Source organism: Nesoenas mayeri (genome assembly GCF_963082525.1).
Source record: "Nesoenas mayeri genome assembly, chromosome: 2".
Lineage (NCBI taxonomy): Eukaryota > Metazoa > Chordata > Aves > Columbiformes > Columbidae > Nesoenas > Nesoenas mayeri.
The window spans coordinates 50,966,771-50,992,612 of NC_137543.1; the positions used below are offsets into that span (position 1 = coordinate 50,966,771).

Sequence of the window (25,842 nt, forward strand, 5' to 3'; positions counted from 1 at the left end):
GAAATCTGTTTTATATTGCCCACTTATATTTGTGGAAATATTTACATGGTCTGCTTTAGCAGCTTGATGTATGATATCTGAAACTAGAAACCTAAACCTTACCTAAGAAATACACAGCATTGGGCACCATCTGTTGTGCTCTGAAAATGCCTCAGTTAAATGCTTGTATTAATGGTTGTGACTAACCTTCCCCACTTGGTTATAAATTTTATATTTTATTTTTTGTCATTAAAAAACAAAACCCAAAAATAAAAAAACAAAACCCACAAACATTGTAATTAGACTACTTACAAACTGATTTTTTGTTATCTTTTTATTTCCTTATTTTCTCGTTTGAATTACAAATTAAAATATATAGGATTGTGTTTTGGGCAATTAACTTGGATGTGCATCTCGTTAAAGTTTAGTTATACTAATCACAACGACTTTGATTATCTAAGATGACTTGTATAAGCAGTCCCTTTTTAACGTGAAACATTTGTATTTCAAGGGTTCCATTGTCAAATCCTTCATTAGCATCAAAATGCAGTAACTTCGTGTCATCTGAGGAACATAGTCAGAAGCTAAAAGAAGCAGGAAAAGATGGTGATAAGCAGCTGATCATAGTAAGTAATACTATTTTAGTAAGGCTTATAGCTTCTCAAAGAAATTACTTTTGAATTTCCAGTGCTGTGTTTTTCTGAACTTGTCTAAAATTCATTACTTATGTGTACTACTATTACCATGGTAAATGGTTTGTCAGAGTAGAACCTGTACTAGATTGTCGTTCAATGTTGATGGAAAAATGGTGGCAGACAGACTTAACATTTAAAGCTGATTCTTGTTAGTACAAATTTCTAATTTTTTTAATGGAATGGCTATTCAGTAAGAATACAGTTGTTTTAGGGAATTTGCCTTAGATGCAAAATCTCAGTTTCTTAAAATTTCAGAATTATAGGGGGAGGTGCATCAGGCAGATTGTGTGCAAAGTTAATATAAACAGTTTTATTCCCGCATCATTCATATGTCCATTGGTCTGAGACAAATTTAAAGATGTTCCTGTGGATGTACTCATTTTCACCATGATATTTAAGCAGCAATAGTAGTGTAGTTAGTTGTTCTTACCCTTTTTGCTATTAGCTACCAAATGCAGGTATTTCTTTTAACACAAGAAAATGCAAAATTAGGAGGAGGAGAGCAACACAGTCGTTTTTCTATATTGTGGAATCAGGCAACTTGATAGTGGAGCAGTTGTTTGGTTGTATTGAATTTTATGTTTTTAATAATCCACGCATCAGGTAATCCTTGAAAAATGAAAGGCTGGAGCTGGAAAGCTACAGCAGGAGAGGAATCCAGGCTGTTAGGGAGGAGGACTCTGTAGTAAGCTTTTTATGAAGTTGCCTCTCTCACAAGTATAACTGGTGGTCTTGCTGAATTATGATTTTTTCATGTAATATATGGATTATGCACACAAAAAATATTAACTAAAGTAAAACCAGGTGAATTCTGAATACTCTTTTATATCCATACTGAAATATTTTAAAATCAGAGCTTCTGAGAACTACGTTGATAAACGTATCCTTGATTTTCCTGAAGTTATACAAATCTAGGCACTTGATTGCCCAGTCACAGGATGATAAATGAGCTGTATCTAACATTTAAAAAGAATTTCAGCTGTTGTCGCTTTGAAACGCATTTAACAGAGTTAAAATGCATGATTAAATATCTTGACTATATTAAAAGATCTATAAGAATATTCCTTTTCATTTCAGTAAAGCTAACTTGGTTTTTGCTCGTACAGTAATAGAACTTGACTGAAGAGTTCCTAGGATCTTTGACAAGAAGAAATATATAACTTTCTGCTTACTTACTGAAGAGAGGTTGTGTGGGTCTTTACAGTATTCATACAAAGAGGTTTTTTTGCAACTACTTGATTATGCTGGCAGTATTCTTGTTTTCAGCCTAAATTAGGAGAGTAATATTTTTCCCTAGGTATTTATCAGTAAAAGTTTTAAGTTATTTACCTAGCAAAATTTTAGAACATATAGAATGGGTCATCAATGAAGAATACTAGGGAAAACGGGAAAGGCCTAGTTTCTTGTCTTCTGTGTGTATTTCTGCAAAGTGCAAGTGAGTACTGTATTTCATTTTAAAATGTGAAAGTAACAGCTTCATAATATCTAATATATTTCAGCACTTCATACAAATCTAATTCACTTTGATTTCATCAAATTCAGAGTGGGCTTTTTATTGTGTTGAAAGTGCATTTTGGTAATGCCTGTAGTTTGCTTTAGGGAGAAAGTATTAGGTAAGGTATTGCTCTGTTATTCTTTTACCTGAGGGAAAACTGCTTTTATCATTGTCAAAACATATAGAGGAACCCAAATATTTGTTAAGCTGTTTTGTAAAATACTATCCTTGACATCAGTTACTGTGGAGACAAGACATAGTTATGTCTAGAATAGCTTGTGCTAGCATCTTGAGAAGAAAAATCACTCAATTAACTTGTACAGTACTTGACTTTGCTTTTCAAGTACTCAAAAAATTGGGGATCAAATGCATGTAATAAAATAAGGTGCATTTTGTAATTAATAGTTTTGTTTGCAAAACTATGGTGAATTTCTTAAATGTGGATTCTGAATGGCTGGACTTTTTTTTGTTTGTTTGCTTTGTTTGTTTAGGAATTATTTTCAAATATTTTTATATACTTCTGTAACATTCCTCTGAGAACAGAGAAAAGATTCATTTGGTTTAAAAGCTGTTCGGGTTGAACTTTCTCCTATAAGAGACAGCAGTCTTAGTACACACAGTCAAATCTCTTAAATTAGCAATTACAGTGTCTGTAAAAGAAATTCTAGTCAATAGCTAGAAATCATTTTTATTTCAAATTTCTGGTGCATTGTATTATGAGAAGTAGTTTAATTGTTCTTATTTTACCTTGAGCAAAGTTAGGAGGTCATGCTTGTTAGCAGGGAACATTTAACTTGCACTTTGTTATACTTTTTTAAAAAACTAAATGCCTGAAAGCTGCAATTTTGGGCTCTATTGTGAGATCTGATTCTTTTGGAGATTTGTCAAGCCAGTCCATCTTAATGTATGTACAGAATCCTTTTTTTCTTTTTGCAACCAAAGTGTATAAACTAGTTGGGCTTGGTTTGACCCACCACATGATACACTATCTTTGTTTTTGCTGTTTTTTTGCTATTGAATTTTTGTAGTCTTTTGTATTTAAGTTTTACATCTATCCTTTTAATTGTCTTTACAGTATCTGAGCCCCAGAGTCTGGGATGTTTACAAGATTGTCTGTGTATTCTAACCTTTTCATTTCCTGAGCTATATTTAGAGAGGTGTTATGGTAAAACTAGTCTTTGTTTTCCACAATATGCTTTTTTTTTAATATTTAATCCTTAAAGATGTATCTTACCTTTTCTTCTTCTCCCATATAGTTGCTATAATGATAGATTCATTTTTTTATTTTTCTCAAGTAATATAATCTTTAACAAGCTTTAAGACTATTTGGCTGTAATAGGAGTAAAACAATACAACATCCATTTGTAGAAGAAATATTTAGTAGCTGTACTTGCACCATTTTCTTTCTTGGTATGCATCATTTAGTTATCTGAGCAGCTTTCAAACATAAAATTATCTTCATTTTGTAGAGGTGCAACTAAGATCAAAGATGAGTTTTCTGTTTTCTTCAGATTTGCTTGCTGTCACGCATCTTAAAAAGCAAGTCTTTTCAGAGCATAGAACTTCAGCTGAAAACAGCAATGAATCTAATGCTGCAACAAACTTTGTAAAACAAACGGTGACAGGAAAAAATGGTTTTTGAAGTGATGGCCAAGATTTAGGTTCAGACAGAGGAGAGTATGATCTGTTTTTCTGGAGCAAAGGAATTAAAATTGAGGCTAAAATATGTTCCAAGTTGATGACATGGTGTTTAGATTAGTCTGTTCCGAATATTTGTGAACTGTACCCTCTTGCACTTCATTTAAATGTTCAGTTGGTAGGTTGACAGGTTATGTGAAGCTCCATGTTGGAAGTTTTATATAGTATTGCAGTGAAAGTGTACTTTCCAAGTACTTGAATCTGATGTGCAAATATGAGAACTTGAATATGAAATCATCTGTTCCTTTAACTTCTGAAATGGAAAGAACAACACATGTGCAAAGTATGTGTTTTCAATTTTCTTAAAATGAGATATGCTTTTTATCCAAGACAAGGAAAGTCAGTTGTTTGCTTCTTGTAAAAATTCTGCTTACCTGCCAGATCTAGGACAAAATTTTGACCGTAAGATGTAGATGATCTTTGTAGCAAATGCGTGGATCAGGGTTGCTTGATAGAAGATGCTTTTGATTCTAAGGTTTGAATTGGTGCTATACATGGAAGTGATATGCATGCTAATTCAGTTTACTCATTTGGATATCATACTTCAGTATTTCCTTACATATATTTCGGTGAAACTTGAACATAGTTTCCTGTTTGATGTAAATAGGTAATATATGAAAGAAATGTTTTTATTTAAGCTGAAAACAGAATCCTTAGTGGAAATAATAAGTGTAAAAGTGATTTCTTATGAGACTGAAGAAAGTGACATAGCTATCATTTAAAGTTGCTGTTTTCTTCCTTAAACTGGTTGTCTGGTTGTCAATTTCTCTGAAGAACTGGAGAATAGCTTTTGGGCAATCTCTTGTTGTTCACATTAGTTACCACCTCTTTGCTTTCCTGTAATCCCAGTAACAAGGCGGCAGTGGTTACTGCAGAAGTGACTGCGGAGGGAGTTTGGTAGTTGAGAGAAGTCATGATTCTTCCCACACAAATCTTACCTTTGGGGATAGCTCTGCTCTTAGCGGGGCAGTAATGACCATCCTTTCTTATTATCACTCCTTCCCATTTCTATGTCACTGCAGCAACCCGGCTTTATCTAACAAATTCTGGTGGTTGTGTTTTGTGTCCTTTGTCCTGAAGGTGAGAATGTTTTGTAAGGTTAGCTGGGGACCTGATACAGGAATTCAGGCACCAAGGCTACAAACGTGTTGTGGATTAACCCTGGCAGGCAGCTAGGCACTGTGCGCCTGCTTGTGTACTCGCCTCAGGTAGGATGGGGGAGAAGGGATGTGGTTGAGATAAGGACAGTTTAATAGGTAAAGCAAAAGCTGTGTGTGCCAGCAACAAGGAATTCATTCACTACTTCTCATCGGCTTGCAGGTACTTAGCCATCTCCAGGAAAGCCAGGCTTCATCGTGTGTAACAGTTGGGAAGACAAATGTTGTAACTCCAAACGTCCTCCCCTTCCTTCCTCTTCCCCCTAGCTTTTATTGATCAACGTGATGTCATATCGTGTGGGACAGCTGGGGTCAGTTGTAGTCAGCTGTCTCTGCTGTCTCTCCTCCCCACTTTCTGTGCATGCTCAGCCGACTCAGTGGCACAGCAGAGTGAGAAACAGAAGGCCTTGATGCTGTTTAAGCACTGTGCAGCAATAGCTAAAATATCAGTGTGTTAGCAACACTGTTTTGGTCAGAAATCTACAACATAGCACCATAACAGCTACTGTGAAGCAAATTAACCTTATCCCAGCCAAAACCAGTACACATTGGAACATTCTCTGTAATATTCTTGAATAATGTTTTTATATGGGTTGAGAATGGATTGATTGTCCATTGTAAATATTGTGCAGATTTTTTAACTCATTTTTTTCATATTGCTTTAGCTAGTGACCAATGAGGATATTATTTCATAATGGGTAATGACCCTTCATTTTCATTTTTCAAATATGTTAAATAAACATCACAGTTTTGAAAGTTTCAAGTTGATTTATATCCTTTGGCTAAAATAGCTTTTCAGAAAGATGGATACTGGTGATTTTTTGTTGTTGTGGTTGGTTGGTTTTTCTTTTTGTTAAATACCACGGTCTTCATTTTGAAGTGAAACTTGTTTCTGAGTTGGGTCATGTCTTCTGATCCTTCTGGTCAGCAAGGGGATCTACCCATCAGCTTCAATCTTGAATCCATCTTTTGTTGAAATAGCATTCTTTGACCTTTTCATTTTCTGTGGAGAGCCCAAAAATCTTTGTTTTGTTCCTTCCTGTTCTTCTTATATTACCTTTCCAGCCTGCCTGTTTCTATGGCTGGGTTTTATTCTTTGTTCTGTGAAAAGACTAGAAGAAAAAAATAATCTTCACCTAACTAACACTAGGTAATCAAGAAGGAGGTGACCTAATCTGTGCCTGAAGAGAGAAAAGATTAAAAAAAAGAAAAAAAAAGAAAAGAAAAAAAAGGGGGCCCCTTTTCATCTGCTACAGAGGCACCAAATGCCTTTTTTGCTTGCAGGGCTCCTTATTCCACATATGGAGGATCAGCAGACATGCACCTTCTCAAAGAAGATGTTGGTAAGACTTTTCTTTCCGTCTAACACAGAATTAAGAAACCCTTCTGGAGATTAAGGCAACATGTCACAATGTTCAGTTGCAGTTAGCCTTGAAACAGTGGATCTCGTCTATCCCATGCTTATATTAATGAGGATTGCCTGAGATGTCGGGAATGCTTAATTGCCATCTACACATGCAGAATTTGATTAGGAAATAAAAGTATTCTTGCTCTTTATTGTTACTGTGTAGAAAATTGTGTTTATTTTTAAACAGAGTAACACATTTTTCTGCCTGTAACCCCACATTTTCTAAATATTGTTCTGAAAAAGATTTCTGTAAGTTCTGAGAGTCGAACCTCTTCCATCTTTTTCTAGTTGTGACAAGTCAGCAATTTATTCTCCAGTACCCAGTATGTGATATTCACTGAGAAGATATATATATATATTTTTCCCCCCCTGCCGCCTCCAAAATTCCAGTTTTAGGTTTTTATTTACTCTAATGTGTGATGCATAAGGTGTTCTTGGGTTGTTTTTGGTTTTTGTTGTTCCTTCCTCCCTCCCCATTAGGAAGGACTGGCAACCTTTAATGCAGTATTTTAGTTTGGGAGCACTTTTTCCCTCTTGATGCATGCCCTTTCCACTTTTGCTTATGCAGTGACATCAGGTTAAAAATAGATTCTGTAGATGTTTTGTTAAAGTACAAAAATGCATTCTATGCATTCTTGATAATTCCTGACTTTGTTTTGCATGTCCTGTTTGGCTTTTTTGTTTTTGTTTTTGGTTTTTTTGGTAGTTGTAGTCTGTACTGGATTTTTTTTTTTTTCCCTAAAGCATTATGTACTGTGGTATGGATTTGAAATAGTACTTCAGTTACACAAAAAGGCTGTGTTCTTTATGACCCTCAGGATACTGTAAAGTGTTTGCTAAAAAATACAGTCAGCATTTGTTAGGGCTACAACGTTTATAAGATTGCTTTAGATACTACAGTGTGTTTTTTCTGATAATTTGCGTAACAGATTTTCAATACTAACCTCTGTGTGTAGCCTACTGATACAACTGGATGCACGTAAAAATACTAATATCAGTGAAATCTTTAAAAAACAAACCCACAATAGCAGCAATATCCAAGCAAGTCAGACTGTAAAATACAACAGGGCAGTGCTATTCCAGGGAAATTATCTGTTCCCTGGACACTTGCAAAACAGCATCTGTATGGACAAGGCAAGATGTATAAGTTAGGAAGCCTGACAATTTTGAGGATATTGTTGCCCCAGATTTTTTTATTAGTTCCTACATAGCTAGGATTTTTTTTTTTCTTGATATTTTTGGTGGTAAGCTAATAGCTATTTTGGCTTAAATACCTTTAGCTTCTTGATTGTTTGAACAGAAAATGTTTCATGAGACCTACTTCAGTACTGATATGTACCAACTGTTTTCAGAGTTGTTTATGTAGCTGATTTTTCTCATTTATGTGACTTATTTTTTGAAGTATATTCCAAGCATGAAAGTAGACTTCTTCTTCACTTACCATACCTTAGATATAGGGGATATGTTATCCATTTTCAAAATAGGAATTAATAAGTTTGGTTTGATTGGTTCATCTTAAGATAATCGCCATACATCATCCTTCCTGCTGAACGGCCCTTTTACATCTTTCATGTATAAACCCTTGAAATGCAGTATGTTTTGGTGGCCAGATGGGTACTTTGTTTTGAACTACATTGCTGTTTTAAAGGAAGTCTGCAGGTAAAATGTGTTGGATTTTTATACCTTCAGAAACCTCATCTTATTCTGACTTTGCAAATCTAACTTCAGTGTTCATATTTCCTTTTTCCTTCAGAAAATTAATGTACTCCAGTTTCTCCTTCTGTATACAGTAGGAATGCATAAATTGAAGTACTATTAAAGCAATGGCTTCTCGAATTCAGCTGTTTTCTTTTGGCTGATTGCCGTATACGTGCCCTAAAGAGAAGTGGAACTCTGAGTTCGTCTGGCCAGTTGCACTTTTAGTCTCTTCTTGGGAAGAAACTGATACCTACATTTTAGATTTCAATAATGACTGTGTGATACAATTTACTGTTGTGTGGAGAACTGAGCTGTCATCTAGCTCTTAGATGTACTTGGAAGACTGAGTGATTCGTAAACACTTTTGCTGTGTTGCAAAGTCCTTTCTTCTGTAAAGTTGGCTTTTTCACTATGAATATTTTCAGCTCTTAGAAAACAAAAGTAAATTTAGGTGAACTGTTTTCTTGCGAATTGTGCACTTTCAATTTGTGTACACAGATCAATTTCCTTTAAAAAAACATCCTCAAGTTGTCTTTTGCTTATATAGTATCCTATGAGTATAAAATAACTTTTTGTTTATTACTTGTGATATATGTTAAAATAGATTAAAACTGACATTTATTGCTGCTTACATAAAAGAAAAAAAAGTATTAGAACATTAAGCCATAACTTAAACCACATCTTTCTGTCCAGAGACTTCAGTCTAACTGATATTTTTTTTGTCTTTGCAAAAGGCACCCCCTGTACCTGACACTTCACTATTAGGCACCGACTCCTTAACGTGATCATACCTCCAAATTAATAACACTGTTTTAATGAATAAGTAGCAAAGCAATAGGTACTGGTAGTGCCCTTAATTTGGTAATTCTTGGTTAAAGAGTAGGAGTATAAACTAAAGGGTCATGGGTTAAATGGTTCGATCTTCCATTTGTAGGTGCTATCCAGTGTGTGAAAATAAGTTATGAACGCCGCACAGTTAAGATAGCATGTCAAACATCATAATTAGGTGTTTCCAATGAAGAGTTAAGACTTAAGTTCTGAGAGTATATTAAATGAGGTTTTTAATCAGCGAAGAAAGGACTAAAAAACCATAATGCTATTTGATTGCCTCAAAATAGTTGCTTTTTGTAAAAACCTGAAAGGTAGCAATCACCTACTGCAGATGTATTGCTGATCTTAAATAATGATTATTTCCATAACTTTTGTTTTTTATAATATCCTTCCAAACATTCAGGAAAATGGTTCACCTTTGGCTTGCTTTGGAGCAGCTCACAACCAAAAGACACAAAGCAGCAGAACTGTAGGGAAAACCAAATAGCATGGGGCTGGATGTGGGAATTTTCTTTCTAGAAGATAACAATATTTATTGCAAATAGGGTAACAAAGGAAGAATTAGCTGTTCTTTGTATTTCATAAAATAGAAGTTCAAAACATAATGGGAGGAGCTAATTTTAATGTTAAGTAGAGTTTGCTCTGTGATTGATGCTTGTGCCTTTTGAGTCTGCTTAGGTTTTTGAAAGATGGAATTCTAGATTCTGTTCTTGTTTTCTCCCATTTCACTCCATTCTAGCCTCTGTGTTGAGTTTCCAGAAGATAAGTTACAAAGGGCATGTCTGATTAGATGAAGGTTCTGTTGAACTGAATTTACTGTGCTCACAATTGACAAATACTTTTCTGTTTTCTCTCTTTCTCTCTTTTTTTTTTTTTTTTTTTCTTTTTATAGGATGCAGGACAGAAGAGATTTGGTGCTATTTCCTGTAATATTTGTGGAATGCTTTACACTGCATCAAATCCAGAGGATGAAACCCAACATCTGCTATTTCATAACCAGTTCATAAGTGCTGTAAAATATGTGGTAAGAAAACTTTATCTTTTTAAAGACATATTTGCTGTGTAGTAGTTACAATATGTATTACATTAAGTAATATTTTAATAGATTAGTGTCACAGTAGGCTATAAATAATCCATTTTGGGAAGTAAATGCTTTAAGAGCCATGGTAGAGAGGTTATATGTAATGTATAAAAATATTTAGTAAGATAGTGATGTTTCATTGCTGTTGCATTTTTTCTGTTACAATTCCTTAATCTTGGAGTGGATGAGGTTGGTGGTAGAAAGACAAAAGAATGTCACTGTTCTGAAAAAGCTAAATACAGCTTTCAGTACAACTGATATTTGCAATGGTTGGCTTAATAGTCAGATGAAGAGCTGATTGTACTGGTTTTGTGATTGTGCAATCTTAGATGACTTCTAAATTACTTTTTCTTAATTATGTGTAATTTGAAGAGAGACTGCCTAGGAATCCAGCTGATACAATTTTATTAAAACTATACTGTATATTGAAACTTTACTGAATTGATAGTGTGATGGTAATCTTTGTATTTAAAGTCCAAAGTATTATTCCTTCATTATATGTGCTGTATCTATCTTCCATATTAAAGCTTAGATTTGAAAAATTCTATGCAATTTAAAGTATATTGTAAAATCAGCTACCTCACAGTAGCTGATATTACAAAACTTATAGGAAATACCTGTTCAAATGTCTGAAATCCAGAACAGAATCCACAAAGTCTATTTTCTTTATCACACATGTTACCTTCAGTACTCTACACTCGAGTAGATAAGACCTCCAGGATAACTGAACTGAGGCCACCAATTCATTTCATGTAGGCACCAAATGGCTGTTGGGCTACTCTTAAACCTCAAGCTCAATTTTATCCCAGTGTTTGCAAATATAAAGATACATCTTCATAGCTGAAGTGTTTAGAACTATCTGGTAAATTGTCCTGGTATTTGTTCTGTTCTTGGTTGGTTTTTGCTGAATAAACGAGACATCTTGAATGATCTCTTCTGATACACATGAGCTACTTTGTAGGGTGAGACTGGGCAGAAAATGTGCTGGAATGCAGTACATTATAATGGCATTATATAATGTGTTTCCCTGTTTTGGACTAGGTGATCTCCAGAGGTCCTTTCCAACCCAACTATTCTGTGATTTTATTCCTATTTGTCCTTTCTGGGCCACCCCCTTCAGCCCCTCACCTCAAGTACTTTCAGATCTTGAATGTTACCCAAGACATAATTTACAGAATTATTACAATCAAAATTCACAGAAGATGGCATTAGTTCTTTTGGACAGAAGCTGGCACATGAGTTCAGTAGTTACTTAAAGCTCCTATGGTCATGTAGGTAGGAAGCTGCACTGAAGTTGGAATATTTTGGAGGTTGAAAGAGCCGAATTTTCTCACTTGTACGTATGTCCAGAATAATAACATCATTAACATAAAAATGAAAGAGCTGACTGCCCTAAACCAGATATAAATAACTGTATAAAGTTAGGTATGCTTTTAATTTGAGAAAAACTTTCACTATTATTTTCTCAGTTGCTGGTAATCTTCTTAAACTTCACACAATGCATACTCAAATTATTTGTATTGTCAATTCAGTGAGTAAAAAGTTCTATCTCTGAAATCTTTTAAGACTCTAGTTATGTTTTGTGACATTGTAGATGGTTATAGAGTGATGATTTAGATGGTTATTCTAGAAAAGAAACTGTAGAGTAAGAGGCAAAGGAAGGAGTCTTATGAGTCTTTAAATTCTCCTCTGATATTTGTTTTTATCACAATAATTTAATTGTTGCTCTGTTTTCTGCATGGGCAAGTAACTTTTGCCGTGATAAACAGATAAGTCTCTAACACATTTGAACCATAGTGGTTCTTAGGTGATTGTATTGTAGTGTCGGTGACAAAAACATCTTTACCTCCTCTTAGAAAGTAATTTGAATTTTAGGTAAGCCCTCTTGGCGGTTAATTAGTACACCAAGTCTCTACTTGTTAATTCTTAGTCATCCAGAAATACTAGAAGAATGATTGCTAGTTATCTTAGTTATGCTAGGGGGATTCTTGCGGGGATTGTTGGGAGGTTGGCTTGGAGGTGTGATGTGCTTGTTTCTAGATATTTATATGTAGTTACTGTGTTGAAACTGTAACTACCTTCCTTTTCATGACAGAAAGTGTTAACTGGACAATAGCATCATGAGATTAAAAAAATTGTGCTAGAGAAAGCCTTGGTAACTTCTTGGTTAGAATTTGTTCTTGGTCACCTTGGTATGTTCCTTTATTAGCTCTCTAGATATTCTTTGTTATGCAGTTAATATATTGGGCATTATTGTTGATTTGGAGGCCATTCTAAGGTACCTTAGAAGCATTTTTTCATTCTCTGGTCATTCACATTCTTCATGCCACATGATGCAGTCCTAGCCTGACTTGAGACTTTTCTCAGTTTTTCTCCCTTTTGAGTGTTTCTTTCCATGTGCATAGCAGTTAGTTCTGTTGGTAATTTATTTCACAGACAAAGAAAGCCTATATTCATTATCATGCTAGAGCTTCTTGCTGTGAACTGTGAAAATGCACTTTATTGTTAGTGTCTTGCTCACCTACTTGCAGCTGCTTTGTGGGTTTTTTAAAAGTACTGAGTAGCCAGAAGATAGTTTGCATGGAAGCAATAAATTATTTACTATCTTCAAAAAAATGTAATTTTCTTTGTGTGTGTGTGGTGGTTGTTTTGTTGTTGTTTTGTGCTGTGTTTTGTTTGGTTGGTGTTTTGTTTTTTAAGGCCCTATCTTGTTTCTTTTAGTACAAATTTATTTTTAGGTGTCTAGAAATTCCATGATGCCTCGGAAGTAGGACAGGCTAAATTGGAATACTTATTTTGTCATGGATGGCTGCTAGACAAAATAAGGAAATTGCAGACCTTGTGTGAAGGGAAGGTTTAGCAAGTTTAATGACATTTTCTGTATTTGGGAGCAGAAGATTGGCAAGGACAGACAGGGGTTTTCTGAAGGCTGCCATTTGCTGTTCACAGAAGTGTGCAAATTGAATAAGCATGTAGGTAAGGGTGGTCAAGCATAGTACTGGAGCAGGAGGAGCCTAGCATGAGAGATGTCCTCTACTGCAGACCTGTGTAGGAATCTGTCTCACTATTCTTCTGGTTTCAGACATCTGAAAGTCTCCAGAAAGAAATACACCTTTCTAGCATGTGTGTACATTGAGTGATGACAAGTCCATCAAGTTGTTAACTCCAGGGGGATGGATAACTTTGGAATGGATCTGTGGTTCAGTTTTATAAAGTCCTCTAGCTGTGATACCACATGATATCAATTATGTATCCTCTCTGTGATACCACATAGTATCAATTTAGTATTCCTGAAAAGTTATTTCTAAGAGCAAGACATTGTTTTTAATTATGTTTTTAAGTTGCAGAACCAAATACTTCAGTTGGTTTCAGGTGCCTGATGTGAAGGCAGTTAATGTGTTTTTACTTCAAACTCGTGATCTTCATTAAGAATATCTTGAGCTGAAGAAAGTAGAAGAAGCTGTTATTTGGGCAAATGTCTAATCTGCTAAGTTTTAAATAGCTATTTTGCTGTAATTGCAACCAAGCCCATCTGTGAGGTTCTTATGATTTTCAGATTAAAAAAAAAAAAAGGACAATATTTGATTTATTGGAACTTTATATTAATAGAATTGGGATTGAAGGTGATGATGGACTTCATGTCACCTTAGAAAGATTTCATGGTTGTCTTGATTTGCATTAGTTCCGAAAGTGATACATCTGTACAATGTAAAACTTAGTATTTCAAACCAAGTTCTTACCATTAGCTATCTTCTGTAAGAATCTTAGTTTTAACAGAAGGTAGTATTTAGTAATTACATCTGAGGATGTTAATGTTTTCTACAATCAAAACCTATTTCTTCATATTACAGTCATAGGAGAGAGGCAGAATATCTGTAATTTGATGGAGTGGGGAAGAAGAACGCAGTAAGCCCACTTCTTAGCTACAAATTATCAAGGATAAAAGTGCGCAAAATTTCATACTGAACTTGATTACTAGGGGAAGATTTCATTAGTGTTTTTCTTAGTGAAGAACAAGAATTATACAGTATTAAGCATATCTTTCTCATACCTCAATATTTTTGAGGAAAAAACAGTAAAAGAAGAAAACACCACCGATTTTCTTGTATTTGTATTCATTTGTGAAATAGGGAGCACAGACAAGCCAGAATTCACTTATATAGAAAAATACCAGGTTTGCTATCCCATTTCCTACTCTTACATAAGAACTTCTAAAATGCAAGGAAATGCATGGGAAGCAGTTCATTGTTTCTTCTAAGTTGGGCTTTTAAAGGCAAATCTACATCAGATATTATTTAAACTATAAGCAGAACATAGTTTTTGTGAAATCGAGAGCTGAACACTTCAGCTACAATGCCATTAATGTTGGAGCCATCTTTCCAATCATATTCTACATCATTCATTAAATACATATATAGTATCCAGTGAAAGCAATGCACTACGCAGTGCGTTCGTACCTACCGTTCATATTACTTTTTCATGGTGTAGCAGTGACTGCTCATCTAGATTGCTTCTGCTTGCTTATTAAGGTGCAATGGCAACAGGATTACAGAAGAAAGAAATAATTCAAAAAAAGGCAATCTTAAATCGTTTGAATTGGGAAGGAAAGTTAGAGGAAGATTAAAAATGAGGTAACTGTTCATTGCAGAGTTGCCTTATGTTCTCAAAAGATGACAGATACCTGTAGGATAAGTAGCCATAACGTGGAGGGTATTGCGAGTTGTCACCCACCAGTGGGGCTCTGTACAGCACCAGTCTGCCCAGCTGTGGTGATGAGGCCGTACGTGCCTTGCTTCTGCTGCCTGTAGGTCATGTGTTGTTGAGTTTTGACTTCCAGTATCAGGGAGGAGAGGTATAATCGTGTTCTTTTACTCCAGGCCTTGCAGAACCTGTGTCCTGGTGTGAATAATAGCTTTCCTTTTAACCTCTTTGGTCATCACAAGCAACATATATGAATCCTTGGACATCTCATTCAACAGTAAAAAAGTCGTAATGCCCTTAAGTAATGTCAAATAAAAGGAAAGGAAAAGCAAATTTTCTGACGTTGCAGTACAATATTGTAAAGTGCATTGCAGACATAATGCTTTTGTTACTTACTATAGGAAGTTGTTCTTGCCATCTGCCTGAGTGGAGTCCTTTAGTTCACAGTGATTGAAACAAAATACAACAGTCTGCAAGATGTTTTAATAGCATTAAAATAGTGTGATTTTGCTAGAAACTCCACATTAATAGGTGTGTTAAGGGAAGTCGTCTTCAGACCACATGCAAGATACCGGTACTAAGGTGTATTTTGTGTGTTGTAGATATCTATCTTGGAGGATCAGTCTCAGTTGAAGCTATAGCACATTTTCCTTAACGCCTTTAATGTTAGGATAGGAAAGAGCTGTGACCCCTCTTGTGCATTGCTTCCATAGGTCTGGTTTAAAGGAAGCACAATTCATTCCTTACTAAGACTGAACAATAAGGATACTGGAGATGCAGATACTTAAAGAAAATCTAACATTTCACTTAGGAAATTCATAGAGCTGCTTCAGTAACAAAGGAATATGACTTTAAAATGTTTTCTCTGATGTAAACCAAATGCACTAAAAATCTTGGATGAGCTTAGGATTTGCAGAAGATTTTTGGAAAGCTTTATCCAAAAGATTTATTTCTGAACAAATTCCAGAATGCTTTAATTGAAACTCCCCCTCCTGTAAATATGATCAGTCCTCATATTGTACTAATTACTTAAGAAGCTTAATAGGTGGGCAGTAGCAAAAATAATAAGCTCTAAGTATTAGAGAGTCAATTATTGCATTTTTACGGAATTATTTTTAGATTGCTACTAATATACCATTGCTTAAAAGTATAACAGCAGTAAGCTGTTCAGAAACATTTTCTTCCATCAGATTTCATTTTGTAGGAAATATCTGGCTATTATGTTAACAGAGTACCTTAACCTAAAATTTAGAGTTGAATTTTCTTCATTAGGCCTGCAACATTAGGGATGCTTTAATGGCAGGATTATGAAACACATTGAATTTATCTGCTGAGGGGTGGTCACAGTTGGTTTAAAATAGATTATGGAAAACTTTTGCAGGGCAAACAGCCAGCCAAAAGGCAGCAAAAGACAAAAAATTGAGAAAGGATGGTGTTTGAGGTTGGAGAGGAGTACTCCTTGCCTGAATGTTTTGAAAACCTTTCCTAACAGTTTCAAAAGTTGTATCGCAGTCCCACAAACTGCACTTTTCTGCTTACCTGAATATTATGATATTGCTGTTTCCTGTCCTTTGTGTTCAGACCGTAATACATAAAAATCCAAATAGGATCTTCATTTGTGTTTGTATTTAGTGCAACTGCTACTGAGAAGAAAAGCACACAGGATTGAAATGGTGTATGTGTTGCAGCCATTGCCATGCTGGGTACTAAACTCACCCTTAAATAGTTCCAGGGCTACCAGCAAGTAGATACATTTCTAAGATTGTTCTCTTCATGTCTTGTTTGGGGTAAGGGAGTAAAATCAGCATGATTAAAACGAGATACAGATCAAGTATTGTAACACTTAAGTTTGTAATTTTTTGTGGTAGTATATATGGCATTCGTTCAGTGCCAAATTCCATTGTTTGGTCTTTAGTTGAACGTTATTTTGTGGGAAGGCACAGATTTCAATGAGAATTATTCCATCAATATTGTTTCTTCAAAGCCTTTTTTATTTAAAGTTGCTTTGAGTAAGACTTGTACATCAGCCTTTCTAGTGGCTGAAGTTACTTCTGCATTCAGTATTTTTAGGTCCCATCAAAGCAACTTGAGTTTTAATATCTACCAGTCCCATCTTACTAGATTTAAGTGGCTTTTTTGTTTTGTTTTTTTCCATGCAGGTACTGCTCATTATTCACCACGAGTGTGGATCTGAAGAAGAGTTAATTACCTCTATTTTTTTGAGTATGTTTATACTTCAGATACACACAACGTAGCCTCCTTCCCCATTAGATTCTTAGAAGGTAGTTATAACATTTTTTTCTAGTATCCTTCTTGTGGCTTTAACAGTTATGATCAGTAACAAAATAAACTATTCCTTACATTTTGGGCAACTGCATGCCAATCAGTTCACTTAGAACCTCCTGGAGGTCTTTCGCATGCCAAACTTTAAATCTGAGTGTGTATTTGTGGAGGTAACTATGTTAAAAAGAAATACTTTATTAAAACTTAGGGTTTTTCCCATTCACTGGACTTTGGAAAATAAGTATGAACTAGGTTTGGAAATCAGTTATGTGAGCCAAGTTTGCTACTTCTGTTGTAAAATTCAGTTTGCACTGCAGTCCTGGGGGAAAAATCTAGTTGGGAATTATTAGACACTTTCACAAATTGTTTCTAGATATAGATAGGCTATTGTATAAATAATTGTATAAATAAAATATTTTATATGCTGTGCTCATTTTTAAAAGCTAGCTGAAGTTTCCTTGTCTAGCAAAGCAGCTGCTAAATAGTGTGAAGTCTCTGCATAAGTTCAGTGTCTAGAACAATAATGTGCAATTTTTGTTTGTAAAAGTACATCTTGTGTATGGTATTTAGATAAGTGTTTGTTTTATTTAGGGTTGGAAAAAGGAGAGAATTTTGGCTGAATATCCTGATGGAAAGATAATAATGGTTCTTCCTGATGACCCAAAGTATGCACTTAAAAAGGTATGGAGAAAAGGACTGGACTTGCACATCTTACATTGTTTGATATTTCAGTATGAGTAATGAGAATGTTCATAGAAAGTTTATATAATTTATGTGGGAGCAGCTGAGGTTAGACTCGAAACTTCAGTGGTTCTGTAGCTTTTTCCACAAACAGATTGGACATCTGACTCTTAAGCACTGCTGCTCTCCTCCTGGAGAGGATGATTCTACGCAGGAGTGGGAAAAGCATCAACCAACTGATATTTTTACATTTTTAAAATATACTTGCTAGAAATCCGGCAGATATTTCATGTAAGAAAACTTCCTACTATATTTAAACAAACTGAAATGTATTAACATTATTACACAGCATGAATATGGCAACATTCTCTAAATTATTTTTTGATAAAACCAGATTTACTTAGAAAGCAGCCTCAAAGTCCTGTAGTCCATTCCCGTGTCCAAAGCAGGATCATCTCTGGTTATCATGGATCTGACAACTTTCTAAAGCTTCTACCACTGAAGGTTTTTATGACCCCTTCAGGCTCTGTTACAGTGCTTCACTCTCCATAACATTAGGAGATTTTCCCTAAACATCCAACAGAATCTCCATGCTGTAATTTATGCTTGTTAGTGCAAATCATACTGCCATAGCTGTAGAAAACATCCTTCTTTTTCTTTTTGGAACAGCTTTTTTGCACCTAAACAAGCTCTCATTGTTTCACCTGAAGGAGATTGATGGGATGTGCTGGGTTTTAGTTTATACTCCTAAATAATCTTTTATAGACCTCTGATCATAATCATACTCTCCTCTAGATCATTTCTGTTTGTGCCATGTCTTGCACCTCTTGAAACTCTTCATCTAAAACTGAGCACAGTACACTAGTGGAGCCTTAGAGCAGCAGGTACTTTTGCTGTCTTGCTGGCTAGCCTGTGTTCATACATCTTAGTATGTCATTGCATCTGGTTTTTTTCAGTAGCATGGCATTGATTCTGTTTCACCAGGGATTTGCTGTGACCAGTAGGTACTTTTTTTTACAGTACCGCTGTCACAGGATCACAGAACAGCTGAGGTTGGAAGGGACTGTGGAGGCTGAACTGAGGGCCAAATCAGCTCTTTCTGATGATGTGTGTGACTGTAGTGGGTTTTCTTTAGATAGACTAACATAACTTTTTTAAAGTTACCAAATTGAAATGAAACAACAAGTTTTCTTTTTGCAGTATTTCATTCAGATAAGTTTATTTTTAAAGTTTTGTTTCTCTGATGGTATTATCTTAATTTTAGTACGTTCATTGCACATTCATTTTTTACTAAAAAGCCTGAAGAAAATATTACTTAAAATACCCGAATGGAGCAGAGGAAAGGAGGACTGCATCAAATTGATTCATTTAGGATGGAGTTCTCTGTAGTTCTGTGTGGTTGAAGTTGAGAGAATCTACAGCTGTCACCACTGTGGATGGCTGACTTCAAGAATGGTTACGTAGCATTTCAAATTGGCCAATTGGACTTGTCATTAAAAGACTCATAACTGAAGGTTAGATGAGAAAGCAGAGTAACTGTACCATGCCTTAGAAAAGTTATTTTAAAAGCATTTTTTAACACAATTTTCTTTTGATCAGTACTCGATTTATGTATTCATAGCATCAGTAATTCTAGTTTTGCTTTACTAATGTGACTACAAAATGCATTAACAAGCTAATGACATTTAATGTACCACATAGGAGAAGCCACCTTATTTCTGTTTCTCACAAGTGATGGGTTGATAAAGGCTACTCCAATGCCCAGCTGTAGGTACAGGAATCCCCTAGTAAAATCTCAGCTCATGCTTAAGCTTTTATTTACATTCATGTTGGAGTTTATATCTATTCTTCTAAACTTGCTAATATCAAACAGTTTTGGTTTTAGTTTCACTTACTCTTTGCAAGGCTAATGGAAAAGTGGAAAACTTAAGGAAAGAGGTGGCAGTTACGAACACATACATTTTCTAGCTGGCTTGGCACTGTGCTTGCAATCATCTGCTCTAAACCCTAAATGGATTAGTTCTTTCAAGACTTCAAAAATAACGGACTGAAAACCTTCAACTAAGTTGGTTTAACTTCTGGCATAGATCTCATTTACTTGTAAGAATATCCGAGTCCTCACTTAAAGCTGCATTCTCTATTTGCCTTGGACTACCTGATGTTTGGACTCACTGGCAGCTGACTTAGAGGTCTCTACTCTTCCTGTTTCCAGCTGAGCATTGTTTGAGGAACACTTATGTGGTTCCTTAGGATAATCCTTAACTTCTGGAATAGCTTTCAGTGTTCTAGATACCTCCGTGCAATTTTGTAAATCTGTATTTTTTTAATGTATATCTATACAAATGTATATTTACATGTTTCTTATACATCATTCAAACTTATTTTGACAGGTCGAAGAAATTAGAGAAATGGTAGACAATGACTTAGGATTTCAGCAAACTCCGCTCATGTGTTACTCTAGAACAAAAACTCTTCTTTTTATTTCTAATGACAAAAAAGTTATCGGCTGTTTAATTGCAGAACATATCCAGTGGGTAAGTAACTGAAGTGGAGAAAGGCAGTTTGTGTCAGTGCTTAGGGACCGTGTCCTTCAGACATTCTGAAACTGTAGAATTACCTGAGACTTTAAGTCTAGCCATTTAGCAAATAAGTATTCCATGTATGCCTTTTCCAGAGAGGAAAAGACTTTTGGTGGTGGGCCATGCTGAAATGTGGCCATTCGTTTTTGCCTAGCTGACACCAAGCTGAGGCATGTGTATGGTGTCATGCTTGGCTCCGACCTGCTCATCTGAGCACTTCCTATAGACAAAGGGTGGAATTTTTGTTTCCTCTGCTCTTCTAGCCCTGGCTCTCCTCTTTCCTTCTTGACAAGCAGGTTTAACACCCTGCCTGTCAGAAATCTTAACTCAGATGAAAAAGTGGGTATTCTGTAGGATTGAGCTGAATCACCAAGGGGTCAAACAAGCTGCACAGTGAACAGAAGCAGCGGGCAGAACTGTGCAGTGGAGAGCAGGACAAGAAGTTGAACTGCCAGCTGCGGTTCCCTTGTAAACTGTTTTTTTCTGTCTTCCCTTGGGAGTAGCGGACAAGAAGCAAAACAACCTTTGCCAAAGGCAGAGAAATTGATGCAGACACTCTAATATAGGTGATAATAAGAATTAGATTACTTGGTGGTGTTATTTTTAAATCAGATAATCTTTAGAGACATTTTTGGTTTAATCTTTCATCCTCTGTTCCAATTTCAAAACTGTTAAGCAAAATTAAATGAGGCACCAATATGCAGACTTTTTGGTAAGGCATTTTAGCAAGCAAGTACATTTAACTGAAATAAGTTACACAATAATTATTTTGTTCAGTCATTAGTGATGCTTTCATAAAGTGATAAGTATTTTTTTCCATCACCTGCAGGGCTACAGAGTTATAGAAGAGAAGGTTCCAGAGGTCAGTTCAGAAAATGAGAAAGTCATATTTGAAAGACAGAAAGCATGGTGCTGTTCAACTTCTCCAGAACCTGCTATTTGTGGGATTAGTCGGATATGGGTATTCAGCATGATGCGTCGGAAGAAGATCGCTTCTCGGATGATAGAGTGTCTTAGGTAATGTAAAAGAAGTTCCTTGGTTACCTGTGTTTTAGATAGAACTCAGTCCAAGACATTGGTTGCTTTGTGTGTCTCAAGCTTGTATTTTCTAAGCTTCCATTCATATTGGGGGATGTAGATTTGAGCACAGTTGACAGTTCCAGTATTATTTGGAGTTCGATAGAGTCAGTGTTCTGCAGTAGCCTGTCTTTAACAGAAATCTTCCTGCTATGTGCAGTTGTAACGAGTCACCATAGCAGACTGCCAGTGGGCCTGGGTAAATTCCTCTGAGGTAATTACGAGTGAAGGAAGTGAGACTGTCTTTGCTTAACGTGTGAGACTACCCAAGTGGTAAGGACTGAAATCTAATTTTCGGCCAAATGTCCATTCCTTGAAGGTAGAAAGGGGGAAAGAACAAAAAACGAGTGCACTAAACTATTTGATATAGTGTGGTGGCTTCCAACTCTACTTCATTTATTTTTTTTAATTTTTTTGTGCTTTGCTGTGGTTCCCTGAGCCTTATGAGATATTTGCGATTTCTATGGAGCTTTAGTAGGTAGTGATGACTGTGTTCAGCTGAGTGCCAAGTGCTACATCCGTAAAAGGACTCCAGCATCCATTTTACTGTTTAGATAAATGTTAAAAATGTTGAATCTCCAGAACTTAGGTTTCTTCCAGTGACATTTCCCAGAAGTTTAAATGCTGCTCTGAGAAATGCCAAGAACCACCCACATTTTACTACCACTGGGCTGTCAGGTGTGTGCTGGGTGCCTGGCTGGCCCCATTTTGTTGGAGTCTGTGGCACAGGTACTCCTGTGTCTGCCAGTCCTCGCCCTCTTGGGGATTTGGAGGGCCTGGCAGAGCTCTGTAGAGCATCTGGCCTGGCTGGTGAAGCAGTTGGAAAGTTCCTATCAGATCACGTTCTCTCTGAACTACCAACTGTAAGGTTGTATTCAGATAAGCATAGTAACTTTATGATTTAGTTACATTTTTAGCCGATGTTTTTTAAATTGTGTATTTGGTAGCCTCCTATAAACTATTTCTAAAGGAAAGATTTCTTCCCCAAAGCAATGCTGGAGATGCTCCATCAGTTCCAGCTCTAAAGGATCTTTAGAATCAATTTTAATGTTTTTTGGGGGCCCAACTATGCTGCGTTTACCTTTTCTGTCCTCTCGTGCTTGTTTGACCTTCTATTAGCCCATTGCTATATTAGTAAAAAACAGGTTCAGCAAAAAGAGCTTCATGTTGTTCTGGTGCTCAGGCAGTTTGTAGAAGGGTCTGGTGAGCTCTAGAGTTGGGGGAAACAAGGGAGCCCAGAAAGTTGTAGAAGGCAAAGGAAAGGAGTGAGACTTGCTTTCTGATGGCAGTGAGCAGTTAGGTCTGCTCAGCTGCCAGTCCTAACCTAGATGTCTAAACGTCTTTCGTAGCAAGGGGTAGTTTGAATAGGGTGATTCTGGTAGCCAGCTAAATCCCGGCTCCAAAATGGTGAAGGCATCCTAGCAGGTGTTTGAGTCCATTTTAAGAACGTCTGCCCCGTTTCACTGGAGCTTTCACAGCTGACCTGAAGTCACAAAAACCTGCTCAGACAGTCTCAAGAATCTTGAAAATCATCTTCTTAAATATAGTAAAGAGAAGGGAATAAAACTTGGTCATAATTAAAAAGGACTTTGTTCATATTGTCATTTCCTCAAGATTTAATGAATATGTCAATGTGATTGAAGTTGACACTTGCTCTGCAAGTGCCTGTATGTTTATTTTATAGGAATTTTAAAACTTCATTTCAATGGCAGCTTCTTCTATTTCTAAGGAGAACCATTGCCTCCTCCTTCCCCTCATTGACATCTTAAGGCTTGAGATCAGTTTTCTAAATTTGCTCACATAGCCATCCAGAAAAGCGCAATGGTATCACTTGATTCTCTTCTCTTTCTTCAAATCAGAATAAAACATACGTAAAATATTTTCATGAAGATGTTAAGCAAATAGAATCTTCCTTTTCAAATACCTACCACTGACAGCATGTAACTTTTGAATTATGCCTTACAGACGTGTTCTTAGATGTTCTAAATTAATCCAAGATGTGCTCTCATCTAAATGTCAAATGTTTTTGCTTTATTTTTGAACCAGGAACTTCAACTTTCATCAGGTCCTTTCAGCCCCTCTGTAAACACCCAAACTTGTTTGTAGCCCATGTTTTCATTCCTAGTGATTGCAGTCATAGTCCTAGCAGTCTATTTTCTATGAAGAAATAGGTGGAATGAATTGAAATTTTGGTTTAAACTCTGATATTGAACACTTGATGCAACTCAAAGCAATTGCTCTATGTGAGCATTCTTCTAGAATACCAAAATGTTACAAAACCCTTCCAGAACAAGTGATTCTCTTAGCCCTTTGGAAGGTGATACTTCATATAGTCATCTCCTCCTTACAGAGCTGCTTCTTTTTCAGTGTCTGTGCCACTTAATGGTTTGTGGCCTAGTAGCATAAATATCCTTGCATTATTCCTTGAGGGTAATTCTATTTATTTCTTTATTTTAATTTTTAAACAGGAGCAACTTCATCTATGGCTCCTACCTAAGCAAAGAAGAAATCGCTTTCTCTGACCCCACTCCCGATGGAAAGCTCTTTGCAACGCAGTACTGCGGCACCGGCCAGTTCCTCGTGTACAACTTCCTCAATGGGCAGCACCAGACTTAGCTGCTCGCGGGGGAACTCTGTTTTTACTGGGAGGCTTCTGCCAAAACACACCGAGGAGCAGGCACACCCTTCAGCAGAAGCCAGGGCCATTTTTCTTACAGTGAACTCAGGACTGGTAACAACCGAAAAGGTTGTACTATTTTATTAAAATTGTAAACAATGCAGTAATAGGCTAACTTTGTTTTTTTAAAAAGAAAGATATTTTATTAACTTTTGCAAAAGTTTTATTGTATTTTATCTAGTTAGTCATGTTTACATGCAGCAGAAAATTGTTCATAGTGGACTGTAAACTAATGCAAAAACTCTGGTCTCATGGACGAGTACGTGGTGAAGTTCGTAATGTGGTGATAGAGCAGTGCTGCTGGGGGAGGCCGGGAGCGGTCGCTCGCTCGATGGCGTCGCAGGCTCTGCTCCAGTGCATCCAGGCAAGAAGCGCTAGCGTGCAATGGTCACGGGTGACAACCCTCACGGACTGCACGCTGCCTTCTGGGGTGCGTTCTGCGCCCTGCTCGGTGTGGGGGAGCCTACTGGCTGTCAGCAGCTGTGGAATCTGCTTCTACTCACCCCTCCCATTTCTCCCCCAGATTAGTTGTAGAGTAAAAGGTGGAACAAAAACCCTGAGGACTGGTGTACTCGTCATTTTTCTTCAAGTACTGTACTGAGTATATACCTTTGTTAGTGGACTTGGCTTTGATACTTGTCACTCCTTCATAAATCTCTCCTCTTTTCAAGGGTTTGTACGTTGAAAAACTGCTGTGGCCTTTCTTGATCTGTACATAATGTAGATAGATTAAAAATAAAATACTTGATAGCTTTTTTAAAGTTACTCTGTATTGATATGGAGTGTGAATGAATCTTCAGTGTATTTTGTAGTTTTGTGTGTGAAATGCTTCCTTAGTGGCTAATGGCAGCGCCTATTTTGAAGCAGTCTCTGGAGAACGTGGTCCCTGCATTTGTACCTGCTTGGGGGTCAGAATTCCCTTTGTGCCACGGAATTTGCATCACACCCCAAGGATCAGTTCTGCAGTAGCTCTGGATCAAAACCATCCTCATCCAGGGCTTACAGTAAGGTAAGCCTTGAATGATAGCTTAAACCTCTACTATAAGATGGGAAAGATTACATTTAAACTTTTAGTTTTGGAACCTACTTACAGTAAGGTTGTGCTTGTTGATATTGTGCTGTCTTTAACCTTGGTCTAGAGCTAAAGCAAAGAACTCAAACCACCTCTGAAACATTGTTCAGACTCCTTAAAAAATGGAGGTAGCTGAACAGTGGGGAATTTCTGGGCTGTAGAGGTGGCTGTTCCCATGTCGCCACTTGTTTGCAAGGGGATCATGAGCAGACTTTGTCTGCTTTGTCAAAAACAGCTGGTGGGGGTTCACAGAAGCTCCAAAGGTGATCCCCTCTGGTGGGCGCTGCTGCTGCTCCTGCGTTCTCACCGGAGCAATACTGAAGCATGGTCCAGACAAAGCCCCATTTCCAACTGCTTATATTTAAGGGGGCGAGAAGTTGGTATTTACAGCTTGTGTACCTCCTCCCACTGGTCTGTTTGACACAAAGCTGCTCTCCCAGCTCGCAGGACCCAGTTTGAAAGAGGGCCAGTACAGGCAGCACACGGCCCAAACTCCATCAAAATCAAGGGGTGGGATTCACGTTAGCAGCAGCAGGTGCGTTTGTCCAGGTCAAGCACTGTTGTGTGCAAAGAGAAAAAGAAATGGTGTCCTGTGCAGAGCTCCAGTTAAGAGAGAGGCAGTCTGAAATGGTAACTTAATATACTCAAATTTAATGAAAGCACATTATAAACATACCATAGCCACAACTTCAGACAGTTTCAGTTCATAAACAATAACATGAGGTAGACT

At 36.7% G+C, this 25,842-nt stretch overlaps 1 protein-coding gene across 3 annotated transcripts in view; it reads left to right on the forward strand.

Annotated features, from left to right (window-relative positions):
- ESCO1 (establishment of sister chromatid cohesion N-acetyltransferase 1) overlaps positions 1–24,781 on the forward strand; it is a 33,895-nt gene extending 9,114 nt beyond the window's left edge. For 2 of the 3 annotated variants that reach the window (XM_080339699.1, XM_080339700.1), the window contains exons 7-12: positions 491–605; positions 9,854–9,985; positions 17,618–17,707; positions 20,098–20,241; positions 21,116–21,303; positions 23,832–24,781. In XM_080339699.1, coding sequence (XP_080195825.1) covers positions 491–605; positions 9,854–9,985; positions 17,618–17,707; positions 20,098–20,241; positions 21,116–21,303; positions 23,832–23,979 — 817 coding nt within the window. In that variant the 3' untranslated portion in view covers positions 23,980–24,781. Of the gene's footprint in view, positions 1–490; positions 606–9,853; positions 9,986–16,902; positions 17,026–17,617; positions 17,708–20,097; positions 20,242–21,115; positions 21,304–23,831 lie in introns of those variants that run through there. The other variant, XM_080339701.1, reaches the window with a different exon arrangement.
- The last annotated feature ends 1,061 nt before the right edge of the window (positions 24,782–25,842 follow it).